At 36.0% G+C, this 15632-nt stretch overlaps 2 protein-coding genes across 2 annotated transcripts; both read right to left on the bottom strand.

The window, feature by feature from the left end:
• Positions 1-2803: 2803 nt before the first annotated feature.
• On the bottom strand, positions 2804-6258 carry tpbgl (trophoblast glycoprotein-like). The gene is made up of 2 exons (XM_051130903.1): positions 5636-6258; positions 2804-4075 (listed from the first exon to the last, which is right to left on the bottom strand). The coding sequence occupies exons 1-2, from the start codon at positions 5926-5928 to the stop codon at positions 3142-3144; spliced, it is 1227 nt and encodes a 408-aa protein (XP_050986860.1). The 5' UTR covers positions 5929-6258; the 3' UTR covers positions 2804-3141.
• Positions 6259-7645: 1387 nt separating this feature from the next.
• tmem222a (transmembrane protein 222a) lies at positions 7646-14911 on the bottom strand. The gene is made up of 6 exons (XM_051130926.1): positions 14759-14911; positions 14423-14508; positions 14310-14341; positions 14122-14218; positions 11249-11379; positions 7646-8621 (listed from the first exon to the last, which is right to left on the bottom strand). Exons 1-6 carry the CDS (start codon positions 14874-14876, stop codon positions 8534-8536), a joined length of 552 nt encoding a protein of 183 aa, XP_050986883.1. The 5' UTR covers positions 14877-14911; the 3' UTR covers positions 7646-8533.
• Positions 14912-15632: the final 721 nt, after the last annotated feature.

Here is a 15632-nt window from a genome sequence, read left to right as displayed (position 1 = left end):
AGTCAAATGTGTTTACAGAGGGAATTTTGGTTATTGCATTTTGTCACTCCATAATTAGGAAAATACTTAGAACAGACAGAAAACAATGTATTTTTCACAATTTTGGGGGGAATGAAATGTTGTATATAATCAAGCAAATTATATATGAACAAATCCCTCTGTAAAAACCTTCAGGATATAGACAGGAATAAAAATGTAAAGTGTGGTGTAAGTGCTAACTTACTGAAGTGGAGATTTATGGCTCAGTGTAGAAGAAAAAACTCATTTTGGGAAAACTGGTGTTAAAAATCTGTATTGTAATTGAAATCTATTGACACAAATAGATAAAGTGCTATAATAGAAACACTTAGTGTCTTTTGGATGTTTTATTTCCACTAGTCTAAAAAAACACTTTATGAAAAGTCTAAAATCTCAAACGTGACAGGTGCTTGAAAAAACAATGTTTTTGCCTGCAGTGTCTCCCCTTAAGTGGACTAGGTTTTAATGTTATGAAACACATCTGCACAGGCACACACACACACACACACACCCCAGAGGTGGTTTTTCAAACATGCTGTAATATACTGCTTTGCCAAAAGCAGAGACACAGATTAATATGGGCTGTCTGGTCTTGATCAATTGCAGTCATTAGTTCCAAGCTCTAGAAAGCACACATGCACTCGGAGAGATTCGCTATGTGCTCGCAGGGAACATTACACTCCAAATCCTTCATAGTGCCCCATTTTCCCCCATACACCCCTTCATTTCCCTCCTTTCCTCAACCGTGGCGAAATATTGAGGACACAGTCTGTAGCGGCGAATGTGGTGGGCCGCACCAGATAATGTGATGGAGAGGAGCGTTTCAATCTGGCGAATAGGTTATGAAATATAATGGAGAAGGTAATTCAGTCAAATTGGGTTAGATACACATGAGAAGTCATTCAGTGTGTCTTTAAGTTTCCTTGTAAACACATTTGAGCTCACCAGCTGATAATCAACAGATTTTCAGTAGATTTTGTGTAAATTTCAGCATATTGATGTACAGGGTTTTGTGGCTTATAGTCAACACTCTTAAATATGTGAACCTGGACCGCCAGTCATAAGGGTGAAATTTGAGATTGAGATTTATACATCATCTGAAATCTGAATAAATAAGCTTTCCATTGATGTATGGTTTGGCCGAGATACAACTATGTGAAAATCTGCAATCTCAGGATGCAAAAAATCAAACTGTTGAGAAAATCATCTTTAAAGTTGTCTAAATTCATTCTTAGCAATGCATATTACTAATCAAAAATTACGTTTTGATATATTTACGGTAGGAAATTTACAAAATATCTTCATGGAACATGATCTTTACTTAATATCCTAATGATTTTTGGCATAAAAGAAATTTTATTGATTTTGACCCATACAATTGTTGGCTATTGCTACAAATATACCCGTGCTACTTAAGACTGGTTTTGTGGTCCAAGGTCACATATGAAGGTTGCAAAAGGTATTTTTTTCATAACAATGCCACAGAAGAACCATTTAGTGATTAACGGTATTTTCTTTGTGTAAAAGGCTTAAAGGAGAAGTCCACTTCCAGAACAACAATTCACAAATAATGTACTCTTGGATGTTGTCATCCAAGATGTTCATGTTTTTCTGTCTTCAGTCGTGAAGAAATTATGTTTTTTAAGGAAAACATTTCAGGCTTTTTCTCCATATAATGAACTTCATTGGTGCCCCGATTTTGAACTTCTAAAATGTAGTTTACATGCAGCTTCAAAGGCTCTAAACGATCCCAGCTGAGGAAGAAGGGTCTTACCTAGCAAAACAATCTGTTATTTTATTCGGAAAATAAAAATGTGTATACTTTTTAAGCACAAAAGCTCCTGTAGCAGAGGCTCTGGGATGTGCGTTCACGACGCTACGTACTATTGAATCACGTCGAAAGGTCACTCAGAAATACAGCCCCAGTGTTTACAAAGCAAACGCACAAAGACTAAGAAAGTGTAAGTAAGTCAAACGCTGTTTACAAACAAAAAGGGACACTGATGTCAGACGATTCTGAAGTTGTAGGAGAAAATAAGATGGAGTTTTTCTCCATACTCAGTACACAGACGATAAACTTACACGTGATTTGTAGTAGTGATGGGAAGTTCGGATCATTTTACCGACTCGGACCTTTGAGTCTCGTTCAGCAAAATGAACGAATCTTTTTTCGAGTCATTTCGTTCATTTTAGCAAAATATAATTAAAATGTTACATGTGACTTCCCTAACACATCTACTGCTTACACAAACGTTGATCACACGACAAACAAGACAAAACTATAATGCTATAAGAAACAGAAAAGATTAAATCATTGTTTACTTGGGTCTTTAGTCTATGATTAGCTCACCTCACCTCTCATCTGACAAGTTTTCGTTCGACAGGAATCATTCAAGAACGACCCATCACTAATTGTGCTTAAAAAGTATACAAATTTTTATTTCTCGTAAAAAATAACCGATTGTTTCACTAGATAAGACCCTTCTTCCTCGTCTGAGATCATTTAGAGACATTTGAAGCTGCATTTAAACTACATTTTGGAAGTTCAAAATCGGGCACCAATGAAGTCCATTATATGAAGAAAAATCCTGAAATATTTTTCTTCAAAAACCATAATTTCTCTACGACTAAAGACAGAAAGACATGAACATCTTGGATGAAAAGGGGGTGAGTACATTATTTGTAAACTGTTGTTCTGGAAGTGGACTTCTCCTTTAATAATCTAAAGAACCTTTAGCCACTGTAAACAATGGTGAAGGTTATTCACAGAACCGTTGAACCCAATAAAGAACCTTTATTTTTAAGTGTGCATGTTTGTTTAAACTACTGCAATCCTACACAATCACAAGTTCAACCTTTATATGCTTTTACAGTCTTTTTTCCATGTCTTTGTGTTGACTCTTCTTGCATTGGTAGATGTTTTCCAAATAAATTGTATATTGTATTAGCATATATCATGCATTTATTGGCATTACATCATGTATCAGTCAGATATCTCTCTACTTGGCATCTGCCAACCACTACTGATTTTCCTCAGTTTGGTCTATTTAGAAAACATCAAGCACACCACTTTGCTACAAACTGAAATGAAATATCTACTATAGAAATGGGTTCACTGTGCAATTACAGTGTCACGTCGGATGGGATCTGTGTGATACGGGAGTCTGTAGAGATGTGCGCCAAGCGCGGGTCCATTCGAGGCCGACCCTGCTGACCGTGTGAAACGCGCCCCAGTCGTGGGTCCGAGTCGATCTCGTAACGGTAATGATACCCCTCCAGCACGTCTCGACAGGCTTCGTGTATGTCTGTGATCCACTTCTTGATACCCTTTCGGTTGAGGTAGACGACCAAGAGGAAGATCATGCCGACGAATCCCAGCACTAATCCAAGAAACACGTAGGAAGTTTGTAGGGACAAGTCGGTAATCTCTTCACGCGCTTTACCGTAACACCCCAGCAGTTGCGCGCTAAGACCCCGCAAGGATGCATCATGCAGACTAGCAGGAAACTCGCAGTATAACCTGTCCACATCGCCCACCCTGACCTTTGAACTGTTCAGCCAGTTGGCAAACTCCTGCGCTTCACACGTGCACGAGTAAGGATTCTGACCCAACAGCAGACGCACATGACCGAGTCGCTCCAGCTCACGCAGACCCTCGTCGCTGATAGTTCTGAACGCGTTCCCGGTCAAATCCAGCTCCAGAAGTTGCTCGACACCAGAGAACGTGCTGTTGTAGACGGCCACCAGAGAGTTGTTGCGCAGATGCAGACGCTGCAGGTTTGGCAGAGGAGCGAACATCCCCGGCGGCAAGAGGACGAGCCGGTTGCCCGACAGGTCGAGCCGCAGCAGGTTGGTGAGCTCACCCCAGCGCAGGGCGGTGATGAGGTCGGTCAGAGACGTGTAGTTATAGAGGGACGAGCGCAGGCTGAGCTCCTGGAGAGGGCTGCCGGGCACTGAGAACGCCTCGGGATGGATCAGAACCAGCTGGTTGTTGTTCAGGATTAGGGAACGCAGCATGAGAAGAGAGGAGAACGCGTGCGAGCCGATCTCCATAATACTGGCGGAATAGAAAGAAAGTTGGAGGATTTTAAACAGTAAAATATATGAATCAGCAAGAGCATGTCACTAAAACTGTATTAGGATAGTAAAAATACAGACTATAATGGTGGATAGATAGATAGACAAACAGATGAATAGGCAGATAGATGATGAATAGACAGACAAATAATGGATGGATGGATAGACAGTCAGGTAGAAAGATAAACGATAGCTAGACAGATAAACCGATGGACAGATACAGTATTCAGAGATAGACGGATGGATAGACAAATAATAAATGGATAGATATTCAGAGATAGACAGACCAATAGATGGATAGGCAGACAAATGGATGGATAGACAGACAGATAAATAGATGATGGATAGACAGACAAATAATAGATGGATGGATAGACAGGCAGGTGATAGCTAGATTGATAGATAGATAGCTAGCTAGCTAGATAAATAGAAAGATAGAGTATTCAGACATAGACGGATGGATAGACAAATAATAGATAGATGATAGATAGATAGATATTCAGAGATAGACAGACCAGTAGATGGATAGGCAGACAAATAGATGGATAGACAGGCAGATAAATAGATGATGGATAGACAGACAAATAATAGATGGATGGATAGATAGACAGGTGATAGCTAGATTGATAGACAGACGATAGCTAGCTAGCTAGATAAACAGAAGGATAGATACAGTATTCAGAGATAGATGGATGGATAGACAGATCATTAGACAGACAAATAATGGATAGACAGTCAGGCAGAAATATAGACAATAGATAGATAAACGGATGGATATTCAGAGATAGACTGATGGATAGACAGATTATTAGACAGACAAACGGATGGGTAGACAGGCAGATAGATGATGGATAAACAGACAAATAATAGATGGATTGATAGACAGCCAGATAGATAGACTGATAGATGGATAGACAAATGGTAGATGGATGGACAGACAGTCAGGCAGAATGATAGACAATAGCTGGCTAGATAAACAAATGGATAGATATTTAGAGACAGACTGATTGGTAGACAGATCATTAGACAGACATTCAGATGGACAGACAGAAAAATAGATAGATGGTGGATAGACAGGCAAATCGTGGATGGATAGACAGTCAGGCAGAATGATAAACAGATGGGTAGATATTCAGAGACAGACTGATGGATAGACAGATCATTAGACAGAAATCAGATGGATAGATAGGCAGATAGATGATGGATAGACAGACAAACAATGGGTAGATGGATGGATAGACAGGTAGATAGATAGATGGATAGATATTCAGAGACATGTGGATGGATAGATAGACATTGACATACAGATAGACAAATGGATAGACAGATATTCAGAAATAGAGATGGATGGACATTCAGGTAGATAGACAGATAGATGGCTAGACAGACAGACAGGTAGATAGATGATAGAAAGACAATAGATATTGGAAAAGACAGATGGATGGATAGACAGACAGACTGGTTGTTTACTAACACTATCCTCCCTCACCCGTTATTGCGTAGACAGATATTATAGTTTAGTGACAGTGTGTTTTCTCACCCGTTGTTGCTGAGGTTCAGGTGTGTGACGTTCTGCAGTTCGCTGAACGCGCTGTGGTCGAGTCTGTGAATCGCGTTTCCGGTGATGATCAGGCTGCTCGTGTCGCTCGGGATCGCGGCGGGGACCCGGAGGAGCGCGGCAGACACGCACCGCACCTTCCGCTGAGATTCCGAACACTCGCAGCGCGGCGGACACAACGCGACGCACGCGGACACGCACAGCATCGCGCAGACGAGCGTCAGCGACACAGCCGGCGGCATCATCCACACGCTCGCGCTCACGGTCCGGAGCATCTGATCGCACCGCGCTCGGAGTAAGTGCACATGCTGAATCAGATTCACCTAGAAACACCTCCTGATCTCACAGATATTAGAGAGGGGGGGTGGAGCTCAATATACTCCACAACACATCCATCCGTTCACAGGACCGGGGTTAGTGTGTACTCACATCATTAGGATTATTTATACAGCAGATTTTGCTTTGGTAAGATGTAAACTGCACTGTTAGGAAACATTTCACCACTGATTTTTCCTTTGTCATGCATTAAATTCACAAATACACAGCTGTAAAGAAACATGCACAAACACTTAGACAGATAGAAAGAAGCTAAAACAGTTGATCAGATTAGTATTGTGTGTGTGTGTGTGTGTGTGTGTGTGTGGTTAGTTAGTGGATGATGTTGGTAGTTAATGTGATTCTCTACACCTGTGTGAACTGACTTTATATATCCACTAAAAATTAACAAAACACATTTGATTCAAACACATGCAGATGAACCGAACAATCCATTCATGAAGTATGGAAACTTTAAAAAAAGGTAATTGCGACCTTTTATTTCACCACTTTTTTGTTGCAATTTTTTGTCACAAAGTCAGAAATTTAAACTTAAATTTTTTATATTTCAGAGAAGAAAAGTTGGAATTGTGAGATATTATCTTAAAAATGTGAGACTGTCAGAATTCTGAGATAAAAAGTCACAGTGAACTTTATTTTTAATTCTGTTGCGGAAAAAACAAAAACAAATCGTGAGATGTAAAATCAGAATTCTGAAAAAAAAACAGTTTATATCTTGAAATTCTGATTTTATTTCAAAATTGTTTATATATAAAATTATATATAAAATTGATTTCTCACAATGTTTTTATTTTTTAATCTGTGGCGGAATCAAAAAATAAGCAGAATTGCAAGATGTAAATTCAGAATTCTAAAAAATGTCATAATTGCACAATTAAAGAATTGCAATAAAAAGCTCAAAATTCTGAGTTTTCTAAATTCCAACTTTTTCTCAAGAATTGTTTATATCAAATTTATTTCTCACAATGTTTTTTTCCCCTAGAATTTCTTTGAAATGTCAGAATTGTGAGCTGAAAAAAAAAGTTACCTTTTTAATTTTTAATTCTGTTGCAAAAACAAAAAAGAAACAGAATTGCAAAATGTAAACGAAAAGTCACAATGTTTCTCAGTTGTTATTTCAAAGTTGTTATTTCTCACAATGTTTTATTCAACAGAATTTCTCTGAAATGTCATAATTGTGAGATTAAAAAGTTACAATTACTTTTTTTATTTTTAATTCCATGTCAGAAACGCAACAAAAAACAGAACTGCAAGATGCAAGTCAGAATTCTATAAAGGAAAGTCAGAATTCTGAGAATAAAATCGGAATTGCACGATATAAACTTGGAATAAAAAGTTCAAATTTCCGAGTTTACATATCTAAATTCGAATTTTCACAGAATTTTTATATAAAATTAATTTCTCACAATGTTTTTTCACCCAGAATTTCTCTGAAATGTCAGAATTGTGAGATGAAAAAGTTACAATTACATTTTTTATTTTTTAATCTGCATTGGGAAACAAAAAAAACAAAAACAAATTGCAAGACATCAAGTCAGAATTCTATAAAGGAAAGTCAGAATTGCAATAAAATTTCAAAAATCTGACTTCATATATCAAAATATTAACTTTTTCTCACAATTATTTAAAATTTATTTCTCACCATGTTTTTTTTTTTTTTCACCAAAATTTGACTGAAATGTCAGAATTGTGAGATGAAAAAGTTAATTACCTTTTTTATTTCTAATTCTGTGGTGGAAACAAAAACAAAACAGAATTGCAAGATGTAAAGTCAGAATTCTAAAAATTGCAAAATTCTTTAAAATATCAAGATTATAACTTTTTCTCAGAATGGCAAGTTTATATCTTGTGACTTTACTTTTTTTCTAAAAAAATTCTGTTACTGAATTGCAAGCTGTAAAGTCAGAATTCTGAGGAAAAGGTTGTTTTAGCATTACAGCCACACAAATGTGTGTTTTCTTTCTTCACAATATCATATTTTGTGCATCTTAAGTGAGGACACATTTTAAAGAACGAGGACAAACATTATGGATGTACTTCTGTATTTGGTCATATAATATAAACGAAGATATAAACATAAAAATTCATAAGGAATGAACCTGAAATGAAGCAAATGTACAAACTCTGATTCCTGTAAAACAGTATACGCCCGTCAACATCCAGGATCAATCAAACAACTGATGAGAATTGACTTAGATGCAAACAGTTCTAGGAAAAAAGCCTTAACAAAACGACGCTTCCATCTTCATCCGCATCATTTTGACAGGAAATTGCTACCATGTTTCGTTGAGCCCCATCCACGTATGTGATATGATTAAAGTAGAAATATATCAAATGCGAAAGCTTATGTAAGCAGTAATGGAAAAAGTCCCTGTAATCGACTTGTTTACCATGGTACTGATAGTCTGCGTGTGTCTCGATGCAAAAAAGAGGTCTGGGTATCAGTTCAGCTTCAGCGGTGCGACTGGAGCCGCGGCTCGTGGTGATCCTGAGGTGTAAACGGCATCTCTCTCAGTGTTTGATGAGATCCTCATCCAGCCTCAGTCATCGCAGGTTGACGGCAAGGGCGATGGTGACGACGACCCCACAAATCATCAGGAAAGGCAGCCAGGTCTTCAGGAACCCCACAAAGCTGCAGGACAGAGATAAAGCACGATTGAGCAGCACGTCCATAAAAACATGAGCCTTTTAGAGAAGCACATGAACAAAAATGTCAATTGTGTCACCGTTTACTCTGCTTTATGTCCGTCCAAACCCATTTCTAAGCAGGGTTTCTTAAGGTTTCATGATGGTAAATTTAAGACCTTTAAAACAGCAAGTATTTCAAAGATTGAAAATAGAACTTCCTACCAATCTCCATTACTTTTTAAAACCTTTTTGTGGCCTGTGGCTTGAATAGCTCTGCTTCCAAATATTACAATATGAAAATGACATTTATTGTACCTCCTGATCACACTGCAAAAAACTCATGTTCTTCCTCTGTGTTTTTTTATCTTGTTTTTCAGTGCAAATGTCTAAGGATTCCTACATCTAACAAGTCAAAAACAACAAATATCTGCTACACTGGAAAAAAAAAAGTGTGTTGTTTTTCAGTATAAATATCTAAACATTCTTGACACATTGTAACTTTTTCATCTCACGATTCTGACATTTCAGAAAAATTCTGGTGAACAAAAAAAACATTGTGAAAAATATTGTGAATAATATTTTGAGATATAAACTCTGATTTTTGGAATTTTATTGCAATTCTGACTTTTCTTTTAAGAATTCTGACTTTACATCTTGCAATTCTGTTTTGTTTTTGTTAAATGCTTAATATTTGAATTCATTTTTTGCATCTCTAGTAAATGAATCTTAATTTCAGGATGTTTAGATAAGCTATCTGTACTGGAAAACAAAATATATTCATTTTTCTGCAGTGCATGCAACATTTAATACAAGGCAACTTTCTGAATTCAAGACCTTAATTAAAATTAAGATTTTTAGGACCCACAGGAAGGCAGAATGTCTGTGATTCTTACATTTAAAAAAAAAAAAAAAAAAAAAAAAAAAAAAAAAAAAAAGCTAAACTAAAAAACTGCTACACTACAAAAAATAAAAAAAATGATTTTCTTACGTAGTATTTTTGTGTTGTTTTCCAGTATGAGTATCTAAACATTTTTGATTCAAGTTGCATTTGATTAAGAAGCAAAATGACTTAAAATATTAAGCCTTTTTTCGGAAAGATTTATCAACATTTTGCTAGTTTTTGCTTACAACGAGAAATAAATATCTTTCAATGGGGCCAGAAAAATTATCTTAATTCAAAAGGAAAACATGCATATTTTTCTTACTGCATTGGTGGATTTTTTTTCTTGTTTTAAACAAAAAAAAAAAACTTTTTTTTTTTTTAAATAAGACTTAATATTTAATTTTTTTTTTTTTTGCATCTCCAGTAAATGTATCTTGATTTCAGGATGTTTAGAGAAGCTATTTGTACTTGAAAACAAAAAGATATTCATTTTTCTGCAGTGCATGCAACATTTAGTTCAACAAAAATCTGCTACACAGCAGAAAATAGAAAGATTTTCTTACTTAGTATTTCTGTGTTGTTTTCCAGTATGAATATCTAAACATTTTTGACTCAAGTTGCATTTAATTAAGAAGCAAAATGACTTAAAATATTAAGCCTTTTTTCAGAAAGATTTATTAACATGTTGTTATTTTTATCTAAATTCGAAAGGAAAAGTGGATTTTTCTTATCCCATTGGTGGATGGTTTTTTTCCTTGTTTAAGTAAAAAATTCTTTTGAAAAAAAAAAAAAAACGCCACTTAATATTTTTCATTTTTTCATTAATATTTTTTCATTTTTTGCATCTCCAGTAAACATATCTTAATTTCAGGATATTTAGATAGGCTCTTTGTCTTGGAAAACAAAAGATATTTATTTTTCTGCGGTGCATGCAACATTTAAAGAAGGGCAAATTAAGATTTTTAGGACCTCACTAAGGCAGAATGCCCGAGATTCTTACATCTAAAAAGTAACTGCAAAAAATAAAAAAGGTTTTCTTACTTAGTATTTTTGTGTTGGTGGCATTGGTGGATTTTTTTTCTTTTTTTAATAATATTTTTATAATAATACTTAATATTTTCAGTCATTTTTTCCATCTCCAGTAAATGTATCTTGATTTCAGGATGTTTAGAGAAGCTGGAAAACAAAAGATATTCATTTTTCTGCAGTGCATGCAACATTTAATGCAATGCAACTTTCTGAATTCAAGAGCTTAATTTGTTGAAGGGCAAATTAAGATTTTTAGGACTCGCAAGAACCTCGCTAAGGCAGAATGTCAGAGCGTCACATGTTTTTAAATGACATGAGGATGCAAAAAAAGCCTACTGCTTTAAAATACTGAAGCTTGAGGATGATCTTACACAGAAACCCACAATTCATCTCTCTCTCCCCAGAAACCCTGACTGCGCGTGTCCCGCTGTCCTTTACAGCGCAGCGCCGAGAGCCCCAGCGGAAGAACACTGACATATAAAGGGGAAACACGGCAGCCGCTGCGATAAATCATTCAGTCAAAGGTAAGGACACGCTGACTTCTAAATGCTAAGGCTGTGTTGCACGTATCCTTCACAGAGAAGGCAATCCCACAATGCACTGAGCAGATGCAAGGGAATGTGGATTATAAATCAGAGCAGAAAGTCTTGGATTCATAAAGTCAAGCATTAAATGTTGTATGCACTGCAGAAAGAGTCTGATACATCTGATGAGCTCACCTGACGTGTTTGCTGTGTATGAAGGACAGTAAGCAGAGGTTGACCATGTTCCAGGAGGAGCTGTTGTCGTAGCGCATGAGGTTCAGAGCCATGGCCACGTGAGAGTGACAGTTATCACAACACAGATTGTGCTGCAAACACAACAGGAGAGCAGCGTCACATACAAATGTGCAAAATATGCTACAATGTTACATTTTTGCACAGTAACTATGGCGACATTCCAAATGTATCAAAAGAGGGATGAGAGGAATGATACAGTTTCAATCACTGTAACAATTTTTTCCCAGCTGATGACAGCCAATCAGAATCCATCCTGTTTTAAAGAGCATCAGCATTTAAAGCGGCAAAACTGCAGTGCAGTTACAACAAACAGAACGCCACTGTGCATCGGTGTGAACGCTAATAGAGTTAAAGGGACCGTTCACCCAAAAAATAAAATTGTGTCATCACTTACTCATCCTCAAGCTGTTCCAAGCCTGTAAGAGTTTGTTTCTTCCGTTGAGAACAAAAAAAGATATTTTGAAGAATGCTGGTAACCAAACAGTTGCTGGTAGCCATTGACTTCCATAGTATGGAAAAAAATACTATTGAACTCAATGGCTACCGTCAACTGTTTGGTTACCAATATTCTTCCAAATATCTTCTTTTTGTTTTTAACATAGGAAAGAAACTCTTACAGGTCTGAAACAACTTAAGGATGAGTAAATGATGACACAGTTTTAATTTTTGGGTGAAAACAGAACACATAAATAAATGTATAGATTAATTGGACAAAGAAAATTAATTTTAATAAACTTTTTAATAGACAAAAGTCAGATTTAAGCCTTTATAAATAAATAATAATAAAAAAAAAGTATCAAAATTATAATAAAAAAAGTTATAATTGCAAGCAGGGTCAGAAATGAACTTTTCCATTAAGAGACAATATTTGTCCCCTAGAATTGGCATTTTTTACATTTGTGAGGGCAGTTTTTATAATCGCCTTATTATATTCATACTATGTTGCCTTAAATGTCAAGTAAGTGAATTTACCCAATTATTTTAATCAATATTTTAAGCTGTTGTCAATAACAATCGACTGTTTCAAATTGTCTCTACATTATACGTGTTAAAACAGGAGCTCACAGTGCTGCAATATTATGACCACTATTACTGTAGATTATTGCTTTTTATCTTGTAATTATTATTTATATCAATATAGAAAACTACATTAAATGTTTTAATTGTTTCATTTTCAAATGTCTAAAGATTCTTATATCTAAAAAGTAACAAAACAAAACAAAAAACAAATATCTGCTACACTGCAAAACTGTTGTTTTCCAGTATAAATATCTAAACATTCTTGAATTTGAGCAAAATGGCTTAAAATGGCTTTAATCAATATTTTAAACTGTTGTCAATAACAATAAGACTAAATTATATCTAAATTATACATGAGCGCACACAGCTGCAATCTTATGACAAAAGTCATTACTGTAGATTATTGCTCTTTATCATTTATTATTTATTTGTGCAACAAGTTATGTGAAAACTCCTGTTATAAAAAAAAAATTATCTTTTATCAACAACAGCTCCGGCATGTTCAGCGCTGACTAATCTGACCAAGCGCCTCTGATTGGCCAGTGCATTCCTAAGTTCAACAGAAACGCGTTTGATTGGCTATAAGGCTCAGCGCTGCACAAAACAGGGCATACAAGCAATCTGAATGTAAATGTAATTTCGTGAAATGACACTTTTCATTAATTTTCACATTTCATTTTAATCATGACAGTCGTAATGCATTTAGTTGTGCAGGGACTTTTTTGCCCTTTTGTCTCCAATTTACAAGGCATTTTTGTTCATTTTAATGGCATTTTTGACACAAGCCCTCATTCATTTCAAACCCTGATTGCCAGTGAATATAATGTGCAAAAAAAAATATATATATATATATATATATATATATATATATATGTATGTATAAAATAATAATAATAATAATAAAATAAATTAAAAAATACAAAAAAAATTAGTTGTGTAAAATTATTTCTACATAACTCTAGCACATTGGATGATCATACAGTATGTCCACTTTTTTTTCCCCAGACGTCCTAGGCAGGATTTGTCTAAAATGTCCAGGTTTTGGCTTTGTTTTCCTATATTTCTCTCTACAGTCTTCATACGTTTCATAGATGTGTATGTGCATCACTGTGACGGTTCTCTGACGATCCCGCCTTCTCACATGCCACGATAGGATTATTAAAGTGTCTAAAATGTCCAGGTTTTGGCTCTGTTTTTGTTTTTGCTTAAGGTAATGACTGAACAGTAGTTTGACCAATAGCACGCAGGCATTGTGCATAATCGACCAATCGTGGCACGTGGGAAGGCGGGATCATCAAAGAACCGTCAAAGTGATGCAAATACATGTATATGAAATGTATGAAGAGTTGTGGGACAGTTGTGGAAACTAATGCATTTTATTTTTCAGGATTCACATGAATTGAAAGTTCAAAAGGACAACGTTTATTTGTTTTTAAAAATCTTTTTAAAAATGCCACCTTTGAGCAATTTAATGCACCCTTGTTAATTAAAAATAATCTTTTTTTTTTTAAATCAGCATATTAGAATGATTTCTGAAGGATCATGTGACACTGAAGACTGGAGTAATGATGCTGAAAATTCAGCTGCGCATCACAGAAATAAATTACAGTTTAACACATATTCACATAGAAAACAGCAGTTTTTTCACACTTTTCACTGTATTTTTGATTAAATATTACCTTAAGCAAAAACAGAGCCAAAACCTGGACATTTTAGACACTTTAATAATCCTATCTGATAAAAAAGAGGACATACGCTCATCCTACAAGCGCATACTACAGTGGAGATCTGACCATTCTGGTTTTGTACTCCTCAGACGCCTCATGAACGGCCAAATCCCAGGCGTTCGCTCCGCCGCCGTACACTTTATTCTTATCCAGCCTCCAGTACCTGAAATCACAGCCATTGAATCAAACGTTATTTCTAAAGTATTCAGTCTCACACGTGCAGACGGCGTCTGTCACACTAGTTTTAAACTCACTTTGTCGGTTTTCCAAACGCCATGTTGTCCTCCTGTGGAAAATGACAATTATAGTAGTTCACCAGTGCAGTCATGATAAAACACTGACCATTTTAATTAGAATATAAACTTACTGATACGAAATAAGGCCCTGCAAAATCCCTGATCACACCGGTGGATGTGCAGATGCCCATGTGACCAATGAAGGGCAGGAAACCACAAACAAAACAACAACAACAACAACAACATGACAAACAGTGATCTGTGTTTACAGCAAGTTTTCCAGTATGTTTCCTTAATCAAATACACGTGTGTGAGGATTATATGAGCTCAGTTAAGCCTTGTGTGTTTGAGTGCAGCGCATCACAACAGCGGATGTTATTGTGACAGAACGGAGTGACAGCTGAGCGCGTTTGTCGTCACATGCGTTTGCGTTACGCGCGTCATAACGCGACGCTACTCAACTCACGTCAGAACCGGAATGGGAGTCCAGACGATGCAGTGCGGGTAACGGCACATTTCTTTGTCGATTTTCTCGAAACCGCCGTGGAAGTGCTTCATCGTGTCTATCTCGTTAACATCCGCCATCACAGTCTGCGCGGTGACGTCATCGCGACGCCAGAGCCGGACTGCGTGCGCGCCTGCGTGAGTGCGTGAGGGAGGGCCACCACTGTAATGTTTAAAAGAGGTCTCTTCTGCTCACCAAAGCTGCGTTTATTTAATCAAAAATACAGTAAAAATTGTGAAATATTATTACAACTCAAAACAGATGTTTTCTGTATGAATATCTGTTGAAATATAATTTATTTCTGTGATGCAAAGCTGAATTTTCAGAATCATTACTCCAGTTTTTAGTCACATGATCCTTTAGAAATCATTCTAATATGCCAATTAAAAAAAAAAAGATTATAAATGAGTACTTTTATTCAACAAGGGTTCAGCAAGGGTTGCTCATTAAAGCCATTATGTTAAAATATTTTTAAAAACAAACAAATAAATGTTGTTTTTTTTTCAATTTATGTGAATCCTGAAAAATAAAATGTTTACACAAACATATTGAGCAGCACAACTGTTTTCAACATTGATAATAATCATAAATGTTTGTTGAGCAGCAAATCAGTATATTAGAATGATTTCTGAAGGATCATGTGACACTAAAGACTGGAGTAATGATGCTGAAAATTCAGCTGCGCATCACAGAAATAAATTATATTTTAACACATATTCACATAAAAAACATATATTTGAACTTGTAATAATATTTCTTAATTTATGTATTTTTGATCAAATAAATGCAGCCTTTAGTGCGCAGAATGTTTTTTTTGAAAACATTAAATAATCTTA

Source organism: Labeo rohita, chromosome 16 (genome assembly GCF_022985175.1).
Source record: "Labeo rohita strain BAU-BD-2019 chromosome 16, IGBB_LRoh.1.0, whole genome shotgun sequence".
NCBI classification, from domain to species: domain Eukaryota; kingdom Metazoa; phylum Chordata; class Actinopteri; order Cypriniformes; family Cyprinidae; genus Labeo; species Labeo rohita.
The sequence above is the reverse complement of the archived record's forward strand: the minus strand, read 5'-3'. Positions and strand labels throughout refer to the sequence as shown.